We start from the raw sequence: 20,483 nt of genomic DNA on the forward strand, positions 1-20,483 counted from the left end.
GCCAATGCACCTGGTGGCTGTAGAAGCTGAGCAGCAATAAAAAAGGGAAAACAGCGTACACTACTATAAGGAAATAATTTCACACAACGCTTCACTTTTCCCTGGGATGAGTCAGCCACGGAGGATGGACAGAGAAGGCAAGATAAATGAGGCGAGACTACTGTGATAGCAGCACACGTGTGGAATGTGGAATGTCATCGCTCGAAGCAATTCCTTCTCGATGATGATTCGGTAAAACGGTGGTGATCCTTTTATGTGGGACCGATTTTTCTTCACAGTTTATGCTGCCCGATTGCTGCGTTGCTGATAAATAGCAAACATGATTGAAGCTTGAAAATTGGATTTAAATTCAACCAAAGTGAGCAAACAAGGTGCAGACTGTTGAAATTCTTACCCCAAAAGAAGCATCGCCGGATGGCGTTACCTCTCTCGCTCACTCTCTAAACACACACGGCCAGCAAAAGTGAGAGTTGCAACATAATTATCTATGGTCAGTTTCACTGTTTAATTATATCATAACTCTCCCCCCGCCCAGAGATAAAGTATGTTGGCCGTTATTCGATGGAGAGGAAAATACGATCCTTTTTCTGATGGGGCCGGCCATCACCGCCATCAAATAATGCATTCGGGCGGGGTGTGCATGCAGTTGGATGCGCACTGTGCAATGCACCGAGAATCTGAAAGTAATTTCGTTTCAATTTAATCTCCCCAACCACAACAACGCTGGTCCCCGGCCAAACCGTACACAGATCGTTGGCCATAAATCAACACCGATCGAATTTTTGGATGGAGCGATGGAAAACCCGACACGGAATCGAGTTATTTACGCGTTCGGATGGGTTGCGAGAATTTCGGACATTCGATTTGTTGTGGTAGGCGAAGGGTTTCTATTCTGTGCTGGCAGGGGTAAAAAATGGATTACATTTTATTTATTTACCGTGGATTGAATTGTTTTCGAATTGAGTTGAAGTTGTTTGCAGTGGAGAAATCGCACATTTTGAGTGGCCGAGACATTCGATCTGGTGTGGTTGGTGTTGGAGTTTGTATTTCAAAACAAGCTCTGTTGTTATTAATGATAATTTCCTAATTCAAATCTGAAATTTGACTCTAGTAAATTGGGTAGAGAACCTTATTTGGGTAAAATATTGATTTAGCTACATCCCAAGGACATCACACGAATCAAGACATCTACAGATTGCTATATCTGGGCCATTCGTCATCGTAAGTTATCTTGTAAGAGCAGAGGCGGATCATGAAGTACGCAAAATACGCTGCTCCGTGGTTCCTCAAGCTGATAAGAAGCCTTTAATTTCCACTTAAGGCCTCTGAAACCATTACTCCGCCACTGAGTAGCAGTCCTTAGCAGACTTCTAAGCTTTGGTAGATATCTAAGAGAGTTTGTGCTTGAGTCTCATGTATTTTTTTATAAGTTTCAGAATGACTTGAACCGTTCTCTTCTTGGATCTTCTGAAATAAAACCGGACCGTTGTCATACACGATTTTGACGAACCTTTCTGAGAGTTCTGTCCCAGCAAGATGATAGCATGACAAAGCCATGTGTTTAATTATGACCTCCAATATTCTTAGGTCAAGTGACTGATTAAAATTTATTCAAGCTCCTATTCAGCTACCGATATCCTATATTTATTTAAATTAAGATATACGTTTTCCTTGTCGATCGTGTATGCGAAATTTAATCAAAAGTCACCACCTCACTGACACCGATTATATCGACTATTCAAAAAAGTTTTCCTATCGATGACCCTTTTCTCCACCCCCGAAAGCTAATGCCGGTGCAACGGCATCGGTCGGAAGTTGTTCAACCTTGAATCGCTTCGAAAAAGCGAAGACTGTGTAAAATATCCCATTCCTCCCACTGTCTCCGATGGTCCTTTCGTGGAAGTGGATTTCTTCCCCGAAGCATTTCTTGGAGAAAACTTTGAATGTTTTATCTTGATGCTAGAGGAGGGGAGAGGGGGGAAGGGGGTTTGAGGGGCAGCAGCATTTATGTTCGTCCATGTTCATCCTGCCGGCACGAAGCGATGACCGTTTTGGAAAATTTTCATCTCCAAACAATGAACTCCCATTGCCGCCCGGTAGCAGCGCGATGCTCTTCACGACTTCTTCCTGGGAAAGGATGCTGTCTGCTTCCTTATGACTTTGTTGCTACACAAACCCCCCCAAAAGCATCGTTGCTCTTCAACCGTTGAGAATGAGAAGCAGAAGTAAGGGGTGTGCTGTTGATGCACAGACAGTAAATTCACACCCTAATGCTCTTGTGCAGCAGGTCTCGCTTGTTTGCTTGCTGTGTCTGCCCGAAAGAATCCTGACACACTGTGTTCCCTTTTTTATACTCGTTTCTTCGGTTTTAACAGAAACAAAGAGGAAGTGATGCATAAAAATGGAAAAGTTATATCCATGGATCATTGGGCTTTATGTTGGATGTGCTTGAACGGAAGGCCCCACGTGGCATTGGCATTCTCTGAGCGCTTCTGGCTATTTGAGTTATGCACAGATTATAATTAGAAAACTTTTAGTCACACCACACCAGACAGCACACAATCAGCTCAATCACTTGTGCACTAGTGCTAATAAATTAATTGTGTAAATTGTGAGACTGTCCAGCGAGCGGAAACCTCTGCAGTGAGATGTGATTAATTATTCACCAAGAAGCTAGCCAGAAGAGCAGTGGTGCATTGCAGATGTAAACTCTGTGCTACGTGGATAGGATACATCCTCTCTCTGGAAGCTTTTAAAAGCGTCTTCTGGCGCTGTGTGGAGACGTGTTTCGACGAGATCATCTACTCCAGCAATCAAACGCATTTCATTCAATTATTTCTGGTTGAAAATTGGCCCTTTGAGAATTTATACTTTTTTACTCGGGAAGGAAAACCATCCACATCACTCCAAATAATAGCATCAATCAACGGAAGCTCACAGAGCGAGCTGGTGAAGGTTGTTCTATTCTAACTTGTTGCTGTGGCTGTATATGCTTCCCTCGCTCGCAGACGTTGTAGCTTACATACATCACGAAATCCAGCGTAACATTTCCTGCGTACACATTTCAAACCCAGTCTGGGAAGGGCGAGTGTTTCTCCACACATTTCCACATTTCCGACACGACGACTTCCAAACACCTCCAGCCAGTGGATTCATTTACAGAGTGTTTTCATTTTCCTGTGCGTTTTTTTTGCGTGTGTGTGTGTGTGCCTTCTTCAGTTCTCTTCTCATCATGTAAATGGACCCACTCCAATCGGGGAAGAGCGGAGGATGTGTGAGAAGATTATAAACTTCCTGTTTCATGGCCCAGAAACTGGGTTCTTCTCAGGCTCAGGCTGGACGAACGTCACGAACCATTCTGAAATGAGAACAGCTCCCCAGCTCGAAGCAGTGTGAAAAGGTGTTGCAGTGAATGTAATGAAAAGAACACTTTCCATTTCCCTTATATCAATCCGACGTATCCGGCACCAACAGTATAACAGTGGCCGACCTGACGGGTGTCGCTTTTAGACGGCATCCTTCCGCTGGTGGACGTTTGTTGATTGTCAACTTACCTACCGGACGGTTGAATGGTTTTAGTTAAAACGTTTTTAATTGAAATTTTAAAGTAGAAGCGCCATAGGGTTCTCTGGGCGTGAAACCTTTTTTGACACGTTGATTGGAGAATGAAGAATAGAAGCAAAAGGGTTTTCACGAATTATAATATGTTCTTCTTCTGTTTGCTTACTCTTTACGTACCTACGAATCTCCAACTGCCAGGTGAGTCCTAACACCTCGCTAGAATATTGTCGAAATATGAATCATCAACCCATGGAGATAGTAATGGAATTCCGGCGAGGTGTAGCAATGTTTTAACACCTGACAAACACCTCCCCAAAAAAAACAAGACCCGTCAAACTCAATCCTTCAGGGATATTGGAAGTGTCGAATTACATCTGGATGATTTATTACCGATGCTCTGACTTTGTACTAAACGAACTGGGAAAGGATAAAGCAATATTTCGCCCAACGACCTTTTCTGATTTATTGAATTATATCCCCCCACACACACAGAGAAAAAAAGATCTTTGTACTTCTGCATCCCCACCGTAAGGAATGTCCCCAAAAGTAGCTGAATGCCTTTTGTCTCACGTTCCTTCACTTGAGTGCTTTTGTTGAGGAGTGTCGTCCCAGCCGTCGTCGTCGTCGTCGTCGTACGTGATGTTTTGGCGTGGTGTAATTTTCGCGCTTACTGCCATCGACGACTACTGGCCGGATAGAACTCCCTGGTCTCCAAAGAAGCAAAAACTGGTGTAAAGCCACCCAAAATCCGCACCCAACACACAGTATCTGCATCGCTTTGGGGTAGAATACACGGGGTCGTCTTCCATCCGTGTCCGGTTGTACACGTTTTCGGATGCGCACGTTTGTGTGTGTGTGCAGTGCTTTCGCATTTCACTTTCAAAACCTACCTCGTCGTCACTTTGTCGTCGAGTGCATGCATATCCGGCTACGGCTTACCCTTTCTTTGCGGCCCAAGACTCACGGGTGAATTAGTTTTAGAGTTAATGCGTCGTCGACGAGCAGAGTGTGGACGGTGGTGAAGGTGGGTCATTGGTAAACCACACTCGAAGTAAGGCAGGCCCCAATCGTATGGCGTGGTTGGAATTGTAATTGCATCCATCAATTGCACCTCCGTGACAGCAGGTGCCGTGGTGTGGTGTAGTCCACCTGGCCGAAACGGTCCATCCATTTCTCCAACAGATCTGACCACAACAGCTCGAACTTCACCGCAAGTCTCGCTCGAAGGGTTCAAGGCTCTCGGTCTACTTTCGCGACTCCACCTAGACCACGGATAATGAAGGTACCCGAACACCACCACCGGCTCGACGATGACAAGTACACCGCTGTTGGGTCTGGATTGTGCAATTAAAGAAAATGAGCTTCTCCAACAGGAAGTGTGTGTGTGTGTGTGTGTGGACGGAAGAGACACACGGAGACCTCTCACCCGCCACCCAAGTTAGCGTGTGTCTTTTGTTTACATTGGTTCTTCGGCTGCAAGTACAAAAAAAAAGTGCACCCAATGCAATTTCGCTCTCCCCGCACTCATTCTTCTCTTCTATGCACACATTGTGATTGAAGGGTTGTGTGTGCGTCTTTTTTGTCTTGCCCTGTTGAGATGTGATAATGTGAAGATGAGTTATTAGCGTAGCGCGAGCTGCGTGTTTTTTTTGCTTCTGTTCTCTAGAATGTTGATGATGCTTTAAAGCTGCGTCATGTAGAAAATTAGTCACGCTATAATGTGCGTACGCGCTCCTACGCAGGCGGCACATCCCCCCATTGTAATGCAACTTTGTGTAAGCGAGCAATGCTCTCGAGGGCTATTGAAAATAATGATCCATTTTACATTGTTCAACTCTGCTCCGTCCAGACCGGTGGTCTCTGATGCCCTTTTTAGCATATTCGAAAGATGATCTCTAGTCCTTGGCAGTGCATATCTTAAGGGTGGGACGAAAGGAACAGACCAAAGTCAATAACGCTAAATCACCGATTAATCCCCGTTGTGTCCCGTTATGTGGACCATAATGAACCTATCACATTTGGAGATTAGGTCGTGCCATCGAAGGCTGGTCCTCTTCGTTTCAGAGTTGGAAAGCCCACCGACGTCACCACCGTAGCCAAGCGGAGGGAGTCGTCGTTTGCTCTCGTGACCGTGACCCTCCCATCGTGCTTTGGTGTATAAGGCAGCCCATATCGTGTGATCGGTACGCGAAAAGCGAACAGCGGGAGACGAAAATTACCACCTATTCCACCCTTGTTTCCGATGGACAACCGATGAATCTGTTTTCTCAGGAAAAACTTATGAGTCATCGTCATCATCCCGACAGGGCACTGTTTTACTTTTGTGTCCCGACGATCGCCCCGGATCCCATCGTCGGGTGTCCAGCGAAGAAACAAAAAGCAGTTGATAAAGCAAAGGTTAATGGGTTATAATGGTGTTCGGTCCCGTATCTTCTCATATTTTCGGTCACCATACGAATGAGCCATCAAAGTACCCCAAAATGTACTGTGCTCACCAAAAACGCCAATAATAACCCTTTCGAACCTCGGACTCTCGCTCACACAGCGAAGAGCTTTGCGTGTTTAGCGATACGCTTGTGTTTGATTTATTGTTGACGGCTTACCGTGTCTGTCCGTGGCCAGGCTGTTTGGTTCCTTTCGCTCATGCGAATCGAACGAAGGTTCGAACCTTGAAATATGCGAAAAATGTACATTCCGGCAGAACTGCGGTTCCACGGGTGAACGGGTGGATTATTACTTCCATGTCACACCCGTTCGCCAAATTTGTCCATAACGTGTGGCGGCTCGATGTGTGCACCGCCAAGGTTGCATAAGCAGTGGTGTGCGAACACACCCATCGTTCACTGATGGGGTGGCACGTGTGATGTTTTGACCACCTCGGTTGTGTTGTGTCCCGAGAAGACGCTGCCGATGGAGATGTTTATAGCATGTGTGAGTGTGTTATCGCGACTGATGTGTGACAGAGTATCTGAGACTGGACTGGACGGAGTAGAATGAATCATACTTTGAATTGTCGAAAACTTAGCTCTTTACCATCTGGAAGTAATATTTGATAGTAATCAGGAACTGTATCTTGCTAATGATCGTCATGATCGGCTTGTTTGCAAAGAATACTAATCTGTGTCCTCCATGTGGTAATATATTCTAAGCAGATTTATTACTTCCTTTAGGGCGAAAAATCTATGTGTGTGGAGAATGGTTTGTTTTTCCGGGCTGGTGATTGATTTCCGCGTAGCACGATACTTTGCTGCAGCGAGCCTTCTTGTCGTCTGTGCACGTTGGAAGTACCTTCATTAGTGTCACGAACGTTGAAAGTGATTGATGTGCAGTAGGGAGGAATGAATTAGCACCTAGCTGTAGTGTCCCAGGAACGAGCAGCTAGAGCTAATCTGAATATTCGTTCATTGCAGCATAAAAATAATTGCCATGCTTTGCTCGGTCGGTTGGCCGGTGGCAAATAGAACAAACCGAAACGTCCATCCCTGTGGTGCTGAATACTAATCATTTGTTTTTGGCTTTTCCCTTTTGTTTTTTTCTCCTCCGTTCCAGCTACAAGCAGCAACAGTTGATTAAAAGCAAAAGCCAATCCGAGCTTGCCACCTTCATACCGGCGTCGGCAATCATCTACCACAACACAGCAAACAACGCTGCGCCGTATGTGCCCGGCGGCATCAGCAGCAGCAGCAACAGCAGCGGTAGTAATGCACTCGGTGGAACTGCACCACCGCCGCCGCCATCAGCACTAGCGACACCAGCGAGCTACTATCAAGCGGAGCAGAATAACAACCACAGCCACCAGCAGCCGCTGCTGCATCATCAGCACAGCTTCGGACACGGTTCCGGGCAGCAGGAGAACGAAGATTTCAGCTTCCCAGCGTTCGGCACGTTGCGCCGGTGTTTGACCGAGGAAATGCGCCCGGATCAGGACGGTGCGATGGTGAAGAGTGTCTCCATTGCCGAGCGGATGGCGGCACTGAAGAAGAGCGGCGAGGACAATTGGCGCCGGCGCGTCTCCAAGAAGGATGTGCCCGATGATGTGCGGCGGGAAAACCTTGTCAATGTGAGTATTGATACCGGTGAAAAAAGCAACCACGAATCAACTGGGTAGAGATCAAGCAACTGTTCAATCCGTCGTCTCCGCTCCGTGTAACGCTTTTCGTGTCGGACATCGAATTGCATACTTTTAGGCGCATAGCCGCGTAACGGTTCGAGCTCGAATCGTAACGCGCGTGATTTAATTTCCAAAACAAGGTGGAATTTTGATGATCCGAACCGGGTGTACGCTAACCTTGAACGTTTCGTTCACTTCACCCGATCTTCAAATGCTCCAATCCTGCTTCTTAAGCTTGGATCGGAAGAAGCAACAACCAGTTTACGTTTTCTTAACCTATGCTCTTCGGACGGTTATGTTTTGCTAGTGATGATGATGCGTTCCTGGATCGTTGGAATCCGCATTAGAGCGTCGCTGTGGCAGAATGTTGTACGCGCTGTGCTGAAACTTGATTCGGATTTGGAGTTTGCATGTTAATTTGCATTTAATTGTTTGCGCATTTGCTCCAGGGCTGCTGCAAACAGGCACGGCTCTTCTTCCTACCCGAGCACTTACTGCGATCGTTTGCACATCGTACTTTGTTTGTTCTGTGTGATCGTCTAGAATGTGGATCGTTCGCTTTGGAATGGGTGAAACCGGTAAGAGAGGGAGCGCGAGCCATATTACTTTGCTACGGGTCACTTCTTCAGTTGCGAATGGGGAATACTTGATTACTTTCCTTTTACGCTGTACGGCAGCAGCGGCACTAGAGGGAAGGACCGAGAGTGAGGCGCGACGAGATGAGCCGTCTGCTGAAGAGGCGATCTCTTCGGGTGTGTCCAACAGTAGTAAAACAAACGAATGCATTTATCTTCGACTGCAGCGCGAGTGGTGCGTGTGTACCAGTAAGAGCCCTTCGCGAGTCTGGTATATCTGAGGGCAATGATCAATGTTTCGCTCATTTGTTACCGTTTGTTTGGTGTTTGGAATGCTAGTCTCATTCATGGAATCCATAATGTGTTTCGCCACAAAGCATCGCGATCAGCGAAGGAGAGAAAAAAACGACACACGTTCTCCGTTGAAGTATTTATTGATTCACCTGCATCAATCTGTTGCCTGCCAGTGTGGTAGTGTTCGTCGCTTTGCCTGCTGGGTCGGGCTAGATAAGATAGCAAAACACTCTACCACACTGGCTGCGAGTCGGGCGACTACTCTGGGTGCGAGGTGCATCATCAATCAAGTTCAAACAACGTAAAAGCGACGCAACCTAAGCACTACACGCGCACGAAGACAGCGCTGATGATTGCTCAGTATCGGCCGGTATGGGATCCGGATCGCCCTGCCTTCGGGACGGGAGCTTCCCATATCAGCAACAGCTAGCCCGAGTATGTAGCAGTGTCCAGCAGCGTGTACATATAGCAGCATATCAGCCCCCTACACTCACACACACGGTCGGTCGGTCGGTCGATCGAATAGGTGCTGTCTCTGTGTGTTTTGCCTCGTACGGAGCCGCTTCCAACCAAAACAACGGCGGTAAAAACGCAAGAATCGTTCGCCGCAAACGCGACGGCACGGCGCAAACTGGTTCAGTTGTATCCTGTTCGCGGTCGGTTGCTGACGCGTGCGCGCCGAATGGAATGGTGCTCGTCGAAACGCAGAGAGAAACAGTAGAAGCGGGTTTTGAATTTCGCGGAATCGCTTATTAAGCGCTCGTAAGTGAGAGTTCGGCGGCGGGAAACCCTTGAGCGATCGCTCTTCCGTGCAACCATGAATCACACGCTGATGTTCGACGGTGCCAGTCGAGACGGCGACAGCAGCTATTGGGAAGAAGCGATCGTACTCGTCGCTCAACTCGGACGGTTCCTGCAAACATTAGTCATCCCTTTGCTGCTGGTGATCGGAGCGCAATTTGCGGTGCAGCTTTTCAGCACCATTCGCCGGGAGGCTCTGCGACAGCTTCAACAGCACGTAGATGCGCTGCACCAAGACCGGCAGCGCTTGATAGAGGAGATCAAGCGCGATCTGCTCCGGACGCTAAACAAAGGAACGAAGGAGCCTGCACCGGCGGTGGGTGACGTGTCTTCTGCGAAGGAATGCGAGAAAAAGGCCGTAGAGAAGAGACTAACAGAAGAGACCCCCTCGCAGAGGGCAAAGAATGATGGCACTACGGGCAGATCTAATCAAAGTACAGCCGAAAGACGAGCTTCGGCGCCATCTTCACCAACCGCCACCGAATGGGCACCGCGCCGGTTAGATCGTAAAGAGTGTAGCAACATTGTGAATGAAATCATTTATCAAATACAATCAGGCACTCGAAACGCGGAAGATGGCATCAGGTCCGCAAAGAGTGCAGTTCTGGAGGAAGGTAACAGGGGTGGTACTCGAGGTGGCAATGCGGAAGATTCCGCTGTGCTTCGGGATGTGCATCGTCGAAACGTTGTGGCCCGCATGAAAACTCTTTTCGAGCAGCCTACCCTTGAGCGACCTAAGACCTCCGTAAAACTCCGAAGTTCTGTAACTCCGGACAAGCAACCGGCAACGGAGACGACGCTGAGACATTTCAGCAGTGTGGTGAACATTCTTCGGCGTAACGAACCATCGCCCTATCCCTCGCGTACGATCAGTGCTAGTTTGGAGAATTTACGACCCGCGGGTGGTGGTGCTGGTGCTGGTGGCCAGTTTCCGAAGGCTGCATCAGAACCTTCGACCGTGATTAGACTGCGACGCCGTATACGATCACAGCACAGCCTGTCGGAATCGGTTGAGGACATTCTGGAAACGGAACGCTTCTCCAAACGATTGTCCCAGTACTCGATCAGTGATCTGCTCGACGAGGAAGACGATGATAGCAGGAAACGGAATTCCACCGATCGGTACAGTGGTGAGGTGAAACCCGCCAACGGAGTTCTGTACGATCGTGTATCGCGAGGTCTCAAGACCTTGTCCACCTTCTCACTGTCCGAGCTGCTACAGGATGAAGAGACGGTCGACGGGACGGAGGAAACGGAAGTGGTATTGCGCAGGTCGAAACCAACGTCCACACCGCCCGCTGCGTATCGCAATGCCGTCGATAACATCGAGCAGATCCTAATTGCGGAAAACCTTTCGAAAGACTACTGGAAGTACTCCATCTCGAACCTGCTCGACTGTATGGAGGAGGATGAGGAGAGGCACGACGGCATTGGTTTGGTATCGTTGGCTCAACGTGGCGCCGTAAAGCACTCGTACAGCCCTTAACTAAGCTAGGTCCGCCCAGTACCTGGAAGCTTATCTTGTTGCTTGTGGCACAACGGACCAAGAGTGCGGGTGTTTTCTGGAGAAAATCACCCCCGGTGGCTTAAGACTGATAGTGAGTGTGGAACTGCCCTGTGTGCGAGGATATCCGTCGTGGGGTTGGAGACCAGCCAACGTTTAGGTTTTGTGTCAAGGCAGCTTTGAGTGGAAGTTGAAGGCAACTAAAAAAAAAAAAAGAAGAGGAAGCATAGTCAATTCCGTAAAGGCTGTGATTGAATTTATTGTGTTGCTGCGCCAACGGTTGTAACTGTATGTGCGTCGTGATGAAGCATTATTTTTTCTTTATAAATATTGTGTCGCAATTGTAAGTGTAAGAAGAAGTATGCCGAGAGTGACGTAAGTCAGTGTAAGAGACTACGCGGAAGGTACCTTAGTTTGTAAGCACGGGAAGAACCCTCTTAAACCGCTATCGGATCCAACTACAACAACTGTAACTACAAGTCTTTATCGATGCCGAGCGGATGGTGCGACGGTGCGATGTCGGTTCTGCGCCAGGTAATTGAAACAGATGACGAGGTGTGGCCGCTTTGTAGCGGTGTGGTTCGACCTTTAAGGTCATATTTCAAATGGCAATCAATGTCTCGCTAACGACTCGATTAATGGTGTGGCTTGATGAGTTATCGAACCAAGCGGAAAGCCGTAATAATAACGATGGAGAGATAAAAATGGTTGGATGGGTCGCTTCTGCTTCTTTTCCGATTGCCAACCACGCCCAAAGACATCCCCGATTGGTGTTACGATCGCACGATGGTGGTGTGGCGACATCCCCGTTATGACCCCCATGCTCGACGTTTATCCTCCCGAGAGGAAGAGTGACAAGAAGAGACAGTGAACAAGAGACAATTGGCCCGAGTTGAAGAGTGTGGTCCACTGCTCAGTACCGAAACACCCATTTAATGTCATTAATTTCTTAATTAGCCGTGACTGTAATGATGGATGATATCATGATGATATCGTATCGGATTGCATTGCTTTTCTCACTCTCTCACTCTTTGCACCCATATCTAGTCGCTTATCTTAACCAGAGTCTGGAGTGTCGTTGCTTTTCGCCTGCGGTCTGTAAACAGATAAAGATTGTCTAACACACCTCTCTTTGTGTTGTCGTTGCAGAATGCACTCATCGTTGCCAAGTCCCACGAGAGCCCAGTGAAAAACAACTCACCACGACCGTTCAGTCGGCCGGCGGACCTGGAGGGTGGCAACATCTCTGACCGGTTGGGTAAAATTAAAACGTCGTCGGAAAATTGGAAAAATCGTGTCGGTAAGTGGCCGATGATCCCGCTTAACCATTATCCAAGAATATTTGAATCAAGAATGCATCCTTATCTTGCAGAACTCTCCGATGCGACCAACTTCACCGTGGCGGGCCGTATGGCCGCCACGAAATCGCCCAAGTTACCGTTCATCAAGTCGGACACGAAGCAATCACCCGCCATGAATGTGTTCCGCAGCGTTAACCCACCGCAGCTCGGACTCGCGAAAAGTCCCTCGATGATGGTGTCCTCCGTGGTCACCTCGTCCACCGTTTACGGTCAACCGCAGCCACAGCAGCAGCAGCAGCAGCAGCAGTCTCCAGCGGCTGGTGCATTATTCGGCAGCAGCAGACCCACCAGTGTTCCGGCTCAACAATTTTCTAGTCCCGCTCCGGCACTGTTCCAGCAGCAAGGCCAGCAGCAGCAGCACCGAGTCGTCGAAAGTCTCATGAAACGTAGCATAAGTGTCCCAGGTGTACCGACCGGTGATCTCAAAACGCACGCGACCGGTTCGAAGGTGGCCATACCGAAGCTGGATGACGAAAGCTTTGGTTCGTTCTTCGGAAAGGTCACCACAACACCAACGAACGGCGGCACCACCACCACCGCCACCACCGGGTTGGGTGCCGGATTCTCCTCGAGCATGATGATGGCCAGCAGCACGGTCAGCAGCAGCAGCAGCAGCAGTACGATGATGAGCAACAGCACCGAAGTAACGATCGGGGATCTCGATACACTGAAACCCACCGGCGAGAAGCTGTCGCACAAGAAGGTGGTCCAGGGACCACGGGGACGGCGCGCAATGTCGCGAAATCCGCTGAAGACGCTGGCCGCCCGTGACGACCTGCAGACGGAGTATACCGAAATTAAGACAGGTATCGCCGACAAGGAGATGCGAAGACTTAAACTAGAAGCAAGTAAGTGTGCTCGATTGAGATGACGCATTGAACCTACCTCCCTTCGTACCTTGAGTGTGGACTAGCGCGTGTGTGTGTGTGTGTTTGTGCGTGTGTGTGTGTGTGTGCGTGTGTCTGTGCGAGCTTGTGTGCGAGTAGCAATAGTAGTTACGGCATTCGCCTGTAGATGGAATGCTTCCACTAGGGAAGTATCTCCGACAGGGGCGTTGTTGGAGCTTGTGCTGTGCTTAACCGCCGCGCTGCATCCCACTGGCCGCTCCTTAATAACACCCATAGCCCGTACCCTCTCAATGCACGAAAAAAATTTCCCCATCTAACACTGTGTTACCCTTTTGTGTCCTAATGGCTAACCTGTCTGGCGGGCATTTGGCACGTGGCGTGGCGTTCCTGCCGCGTGTCGCCGTGCCTTTTCTTTGTGTTTTTTCTCTCTCTCTCTCTCTCCCTCATCCCTTACCCCGTTAATCCCGACTCTAGTTGCCAAAAGTAGCAATCTGGCCGTAGAAGCGCTAGCCGGCTTAGCGTCCGTTGAAGATTTCAAATCGGTCAGTCTCAAGTCTAGCTCGCTGCCGCTGAATCAGTCGTTTGTCCCGTACAAACCGCTGATGTTGCTGCAGGTGAAGGGCCGTCGGCATGCGCAGACGCGCCTGGTGGAGCCGGTGGCTCGCTCGGTGAATCGGGGCGATTGCTTCATCCTCGTTACGGCCGATCGGCTGTTCGCCTTTCTCGGCCAGTACGCCAACGTGATCGAGCGATCGCGCTGCAAGGAAATCTGCGATCAGATCGTGCGCGACAAGGACCTCGGCTGTGGGGCGACCAGCGTGACGCTGCTGAGCGATGGGGCTAGCAGTGGTGCTGGCCGGCAGGCACGCGAATTCTGGAAGCTGCTCGGACGTGGCCAGGAGGATGAAGGGACGGAGGTGTGCGATTCGGGGCATGCCGACGAGGACGAACTGTTCGAGTCGTGTCTGATCGAGACGAACATGGTGTACGAGTTCGAGGACGAGGCGTTGGTCCCGGTGGAGGAGTATTGGGGGGCGATCCCGAAGATTTCGATGCTGGACCCTCGGAAGGTGCTGGTGTTTGATTTTGGATCGGAGCTGTACGTGTGGAGTGGCAAGAATGCACCGACGGAGGGAAAGCGTGCGGCGTTGAGGTTGGCCCAGGAGCTGTACGGAGGAAGTTACAGCTACGAGGAGTGTCAGCTAAATCCGCTCAACTTCTCGGAATTGGCCGGTGATCGTCAGCGTGATGCAAGACGCTTGTCCAAAGTTGGCAACAACCGGCCGGAATGGTGCTTGATCGCACGCGTCACGCAGCACATGGAGACGGTACTGTTCCGCGAGAAGTTCCTCGATTGGCCGGACGTGACGGTGCAGTTCCGTGAGGACTACACGCTCGGCAATGGTGACGGGTCGACTCCGCTCGGTGCGGAAATTAAGCCGCTGGACGGCAACCAACTCTACCGCGGAAACGAACCCTACCAGGAACCGAATCTGGTGCTGGAGAACTCCAACCTTGGCCGGGGTGATTTCTACTACGATCAGGACTCGATGCGTCACTTCGATGTGTGCACAACCTCCGTTACGCAGTGGGAAATCGATGAGTACGAGTACAAGGAGATCGATGGCACGTCCCGCGGGCATTTTTATGCCGACGAAAGCTACACCGTGCGCTGGATGTATCAGATCAGTGTGACGGTGCGTGAGCTGAGTGGCAAGGTGTCGAATCGGAGCACTGTTGTTGGGCGGGACCGGTGCGCTTACTTCTGCTGGCATGGCAAGGATGCGTCAGCGAACGAGAAGGGTGCGGCGGCACTGCTCACGGTCGAGCTGGACAAGGAGAAGGGTTCGCAGGTGCGCGTTGCCCAGGGTCAAGAGACGGCCGCTTTCGTGCGACTGTTTAAGGTTATGTTCATCCACCGCAGCAAGCGAGTGCCGAAGGACGGGTGGCGTATGTACATGATTACGGGCAATTTCGCCGAGGAGACGATGTGCACAGAGGTGGAGGGCTGCAGTATGAGACAGTTGCGTTCCCGAGCCACAATGCTGTTGGTACATGGAGAGCGGGGAAGAGTGCTCCTCTGGCATGGCTGTAAGGCGCTACCACACGCGAAGGAAGTAGCCGAGAATGTGGTACGCGTAGTGCTCGAGCAGAAGAGCCCGGAACTGTTCGACGAAACGCTCTCGAACCTGAGCTCCTCGGTGGTGGATGAGGGTCGTGAGACGGGCGAGTTCTTCGATGCTGTTGGAGGTCAGAACCGTCACCATTATCACAGTTTGCTCGGTTCGGAGCAGAGCTACGACTTTACGCCACGCATCTTCCACCTCACGAGTATCAACAATGGCAACTTTGAGGGTACGGAGCTTCACTGTGCCCTGCGTGCGAAGGATCGTCCGACGGCGTATCCGTTCCGGCAGGAGGATCTTTACTCCGCTCGACAACCCACCATCTTCCTCATCGACAATGGGCACGTGCTGTGGTTGTGGCAGGGATGGTGGCCCAATGGGGATGAGTCGGGCAGCGACAGTGGTAGCGGTGGGGAGACCAATCACAGCAGCTTCGACAGCAATCGGTCGGGTGAGAACCGTTGGCAGGTGGAACGTCGTGTCGCAATGGAAACGGCCGTTTCGTACTGGAAGGCGAAGCAGAAGCAGCAGCAGGACGTCCGGGTGGTGAATGGGAATGGACATGCGGCACCGGCTCGTCTCACCTCTACGACCGTCACGGACGAGAATGGCAATGACGAGGGCATTGATGAGGTGGATGCTAAGCCGTACGACGCACCGGTACCGACCGTCGTAGAGGAACGGCAGGAGCAGCAGGAAGAAGCAGAATTCTCGCATGACCTCGTGAATGGGTTCGTCGTTTGGGCAGGGCTGGAACCGCTCGAATTCATTGCCATGTTCCCGGAGTGGACCGAGCGGGACGATGTAGCAGAAATTAATGTGCAGGTAGGTGTCTCTCGCCCGAAAGCTTCCCTCGCTCTAGTCGCGCTCTCTCTCTCTCTCTCAGTCCCACTTGAGTAGAACCAATCGCGCCTTACTTTCTCCACCAAGGTTTGTATAAGGGCTTTCTGAGTTCTTCCCGATGCAGGCAATTACGTTGGTAAGCGCTCGAGATTGAAACAAGCTTCAATGTGCTTTTCATGTGTTGAATTGAATGTGTCACCCACACAAACATACGTAAACCCTTCATGTCGTGCCTTTTCCATCGATACGTAACGCACAGTGTGTTAAAACTAAATGCAGTGACATTTCAGATCTCCAAAGCCGAGAATAGACGCTTGCCTTTAGCCTAATTGATCACCTCGGGGGAAGTTTTGACTTTGACACAAGACGGGAAAGACTCTGAGCAGGACGAGGCGCTCTCTTGGATCCTTTAAGGCCCTGTACTCTATAAGACTTCAACAAGACCCCTTTGGACGCTGAGGTCGAACTCCCTAAATGTAGAACTCTCTTAGTAGATGCAGCTTGAATAATGAGGATTAATTGACTACGAGAATAGATGAGACCCATCCCTTGATGACCTAGACCCTTAATAGATGAGATTTCTTCAGACTTTTTCAGACTAGCTGTGAGGGGACGTAGCTTAACCGATTAGACTCCCTTTGGAGGATGAAAACTATCTTGATTGGCGAGGGGTTCCTTCGACTACGACGACTTCCCTTAGACGAAACTAGACACGTGTCACTGCCTTTATTTCGAACACCACTGTGCCGCTATGCCAAGAACCGTTTAACACGCCTACCGATAGAGCTATCCACCACCAGCAGCAGCGTACGTTCGTTCGTAAAATAAAAGCTAGCCCACCTGCCCATTTTTTGTTACGTTGTTGTTCTTAATAACTCCTTTGCTTTTCAATCGATGTGCCTCCCCTACACTTGAAGTGATTCGCCTCAATCCTCCTGCAACTGGTCTGAGTATTTTTTTCAGCCTACTAACTGCTCCCCGTTAATGTCATTCCAGGATGGTCGTAAATCGACACCCCAACCAATCTACGACAGTCTGTCGCTGCTGTCCCGCAAGGAGTACCCGCTGGCCGTACTGCTCGAACGTCCGCTGCCGGAAGGTGTCGATCCCACCAAGCTCGAGCTGTACCTGCACGAGCAGGACTATCCGGAAGCGCTCGGCCTAACCAAGCTCGAGTACGATCAGCTGCCCGCCTGGAAGCAAACGAAGCTAAAGAAGGAACGTGGCCTGTTTTAGGTCGTGGCCTCGTCCAACCAACGAGGGGACAGAATAAGAAGTAGAAAGGGCGCCATAATTGGGGAAGAGAACGGTTCATAAATTTGCTAAGTCAGTCAGTGAGACACACGCTGTTTCCCAAATTTCTGTGCACAGTGAAACGAAACCGGAAGCTGTGTCGATGATATTATTGGAGTGGAGGAAATCCCTTTTTTTATTACGATTTTTGTCCCGTGGCATCGATAAATAAGCATACGATCAAGCAATAGTTTGTTAGGGCATATTGGGCTCCTTTACCCGTCTTTTATTTAACTGATATCCTTCCCGTACAGCTATAATGCGTGTGTGTATGTGTGCGTTTTTTTTTATCCAACCTGGTTAGAAGACAGAAGAGGCAGGAAACGAGATAGGAAAGACCGTGCCGCTAGTTCGTTTAATGTTGTGTTCGTTTTTCTTTTTGTTTGTTTTAAATAATTTAAAAATATAAACCGTTTATCTTTATACGTCTGTGTCTCGTACCACTAAACACGCCTGTGCTTGTTGAGAAAGAAGCAGGAAGCTAGGATGAGGATGATAGGGATTTTGTCTTTTAAAAATTTCCCCTGTTAACTCCTAATTTTCCATCAGCCGTTCCAGTGCCGTGTGTTTGTGTGCATCTGTGTGTAAATATGTTTCTCCTATTTACTTCTCTCTCTCTCTCTCTCTCTCTCTCTCTCTCTCGTTCATTTATCGTTATCTCGTGCTTGCAATCATCTTGTTTTTGTTGGTAAGGTTTTTTTTTCTTTTGTTGTGTTTCATGTTAAATCATCTCCCCTTCGATTCTTTCCGATCATGTAACGGATCGGTGTTTTATTGGTGCTGTTAGGTTTCAGTTTGTTTTTTTTTTGGAGGGAGAGTTTCTAACCACAAATCTAAGCGTTTTATTCACTTTGTACGATAGTTTGAAACTGAGACTCGAAGCTGCTGCTTTAGGGTGGGAAGAAGGATTGAGGATCGGGGACAGGAGAAACGATGCAGGGATACAAGGGAACCCCCTTGCACTTGGTACTTAATACGAGATCTACTTCAGGTGAACGTGTGAAACTGTCTGCGAGCGTTTAATCATAATAATCCGTGTATTACTCCTCTTCGCGCTATAATTTAATCGACCTTTCCGGTGTATGAATCGATAACGCATACAGAACGACGCTAAAAGAAGATTTCAAAATGGCGACCACCGTTTGAGGGCGATAGTAAGGCGGCGTGTGGAAGCTGCGCGTGTGTGCGTATGTGAATTTTTGTAGTTTGTAAGAGACGAAGGAAGGAGAAAGAAACCCCCCCGCTAACATATATACAAGTACATTTATATAACTTATACACAAAAGTGCGAAGAAAAGGAAGAAAAAACGAAACAAGAACGACTGTCTACATACAGGATACAGAGAGGCGGTTCATCACAAGTCATATTGCATGTACACACATACGCATTAAGGAAAGGTTTGTAAAAGCAGAATAACGCAGTAGGCTATATGGTTTTGACAGAACTTTGTGTTGATTTTGGGCCTCCTCGTCGTAAACCGATCGAATCGAAACGATGCTCGCTACGATCGTTTTTGCAGCGAAGAAATGTGCTACAATGCGCCTTCTTCTGAGATGCATACACGCCGCCACGTACACACAATCACCCTACTGTCACTACGCTTAGTAATCGAAAGGACACACTCACACACTCTTAGTAGGCTGCGAAAAGGTAATGCGAAGCGACCAATAAAAGAGCGAGAGAGAGAGAGAGCGGTGAGGATTACTGAAGTATATGTGCGCGTTTGTATGTGTGATGACCACTTAGTGCGATAGTATCAGGCATCCCTCTCTCCAAGTAAACGCCTTCCGTTTGTGTGCATGTATAGGTGATGCCGCGCTTTTTTTGTAACTGATTTTGAACCGTGTACACCACCACCACCACCACCACTACTACTACTGCTGCTACTAGGAGATTTGTTTGTGAATCATCACCACAACCGTCATCTTTCACATTCGTCTGTAAAAGAAGAGGAAGGAGAAAGAGGAATAGGCAGGTAAAACAATAGTGGTGTGTGCAATACAGAAGTGCAGCAACAATGTAAAGCCAAATAAAAATAAAAACAAAACATGCAAAAAAAATCATATGTGAAGAGAAAAACAAAGTGTGTTCAATATAAAACTGTACTCCATTGTGTGTAATTTATTGTGTTGGTTTTTGGTAGAAAATGTCACAACTCGTTTTAAAAAAATATCACAAAAATTCTTGATTTTATCAAATTTTATTTATCCGAAATCATCTCCTCCTACTGTGCCGGTTTCGCGAGAAAAACATGAAATCGAATGGATTAGTGCGAACTCCTGATTTGGATGCACTCCTGGTACGCAAAATCCAAAATTTGAACCGATTCGGGAAGATTTCTTCAACACCCCAAAGCGGAGAAAATTGTTTTAAAATACCTGCGCTCAACATCGCCTGCTACCAGGAGAGCATCCAAATTAGGAGGTTACCAGTATGCGCTACTCAGATTTAAGTTTTGAATTTTCACCAAAAAATTGAAAAGTCGATCGATCGATTTGATTTGCAAAATGTTAGCTCCCGATTCGCTTGGTTTCCTGTTACCCGTTTTCAAAATTTTAATCTGCCGGATAAATTTTGTGTTCGATTTCGGTGGAATAAATTTGCCAAATGTTACCTCCTGAGGCGCCTGGTCTCCTGTTACCAGGGCGAAGAAAAATTTGATTGGTTTTTGGGGAAAGTAATTTTTAGCATGCGAACGAAATTGCTGTAGCTGGTGCTACCAGGAGAGCATCCATTGCAGGAGGTACCATTGACAGAAAAGCGATCATCCAACCGAAATCGATCGGGTTGAAATTTTTTGATAAAAATCGAACCGATATGAAACGGGCAGAGCAGAGACCTCCTGTTTTGGATGCTCCCCTGTTACCAGGAGTTGAAAAATTAGTTTTATGTTTCAACCGAATCTTCTTCAAAAACAACTCACAGCGAGGCCGACTGCTAGTACCAGGAGAGCATCCAAATTGGGAGGTACCGTTCGGAGAGTTCTAGATCATTTTTTGCTACGCTCTCCCGTTACTAGGATACGAGCGAATCGAGCAGATTTCTCTCTCCGATACTCGGCCTGCTGAGATTCGAGCGACGTTGCGAACGAGGTACCGCTACTCGGCAATAGATGGCGCTTTCCATAGCATAGTAAGCAGCGAAGCGAAACCTCAATCGGAGGAA

The 20,483-nt window shown here is 48.6% G+C and overlaps 1 protein-coding gene across 16 annotated transcripts in view; it reads left to right on the plus strand.

Moving 5' to 3' along the window:
- The window catches only part of LOC118510245 (supervillin), a 161,924-nt gene extending 142,501 nt beyond the window's left edge, over positions 1-19,423 (plus strand). For 14 of the 16 annotated variants that reach the window (XM_036051819.1, XM_036051818.1, XM_036051815.1 and 11 more), the window contains 5 exons: positions 7,111-7,621; positions 11,996-12,146; positions 12,219-13,055; positions 13,530-16,006; positions 17,021-19,423. In XM_036051819.1, the coding sequence (XP_035907712.1) occupies positions 7,111-7,621; positions 11,996-12,146; positions 12,219-13,055; positions 13,530-16,006; positions 17,021-17,260 (4,216 nt within the window). In that variant the 3' untranslated portion in view covers positions 17,261-19,423. Of the gene's footprint in view, positions 1-7,110; positions 7,622-9,600; positions 11,381-11,995; positions 12,147-12,218; positions 13,056-13,529; positions 16,007-17,020 lie in introns of those variants that run through there. The other 2 variants (XM_036051833.1, XM_036051822.1) reach the window with 2 other exon arrangements.
- Positions 19,424-20,483: the final 1,060 nt, after the last annotated feature.

The sequence above is a fragment of the Anopheles stephensi genome, chromosome 3, assembly GCF_013141755.1.
Source record: "Anopheles stephensi strain Indian chromosome 3, UCI_ANSTEP_V1.0, whole genome shotgun sequence".
In the NCBI taxonomy this organism is placed as follows: domain Eukaryota; kingdom Metazoa; phylum Arthropoda; class Insecta; order Diptera; family Culicidae; genus Anopheles; species Anopheles stephensi.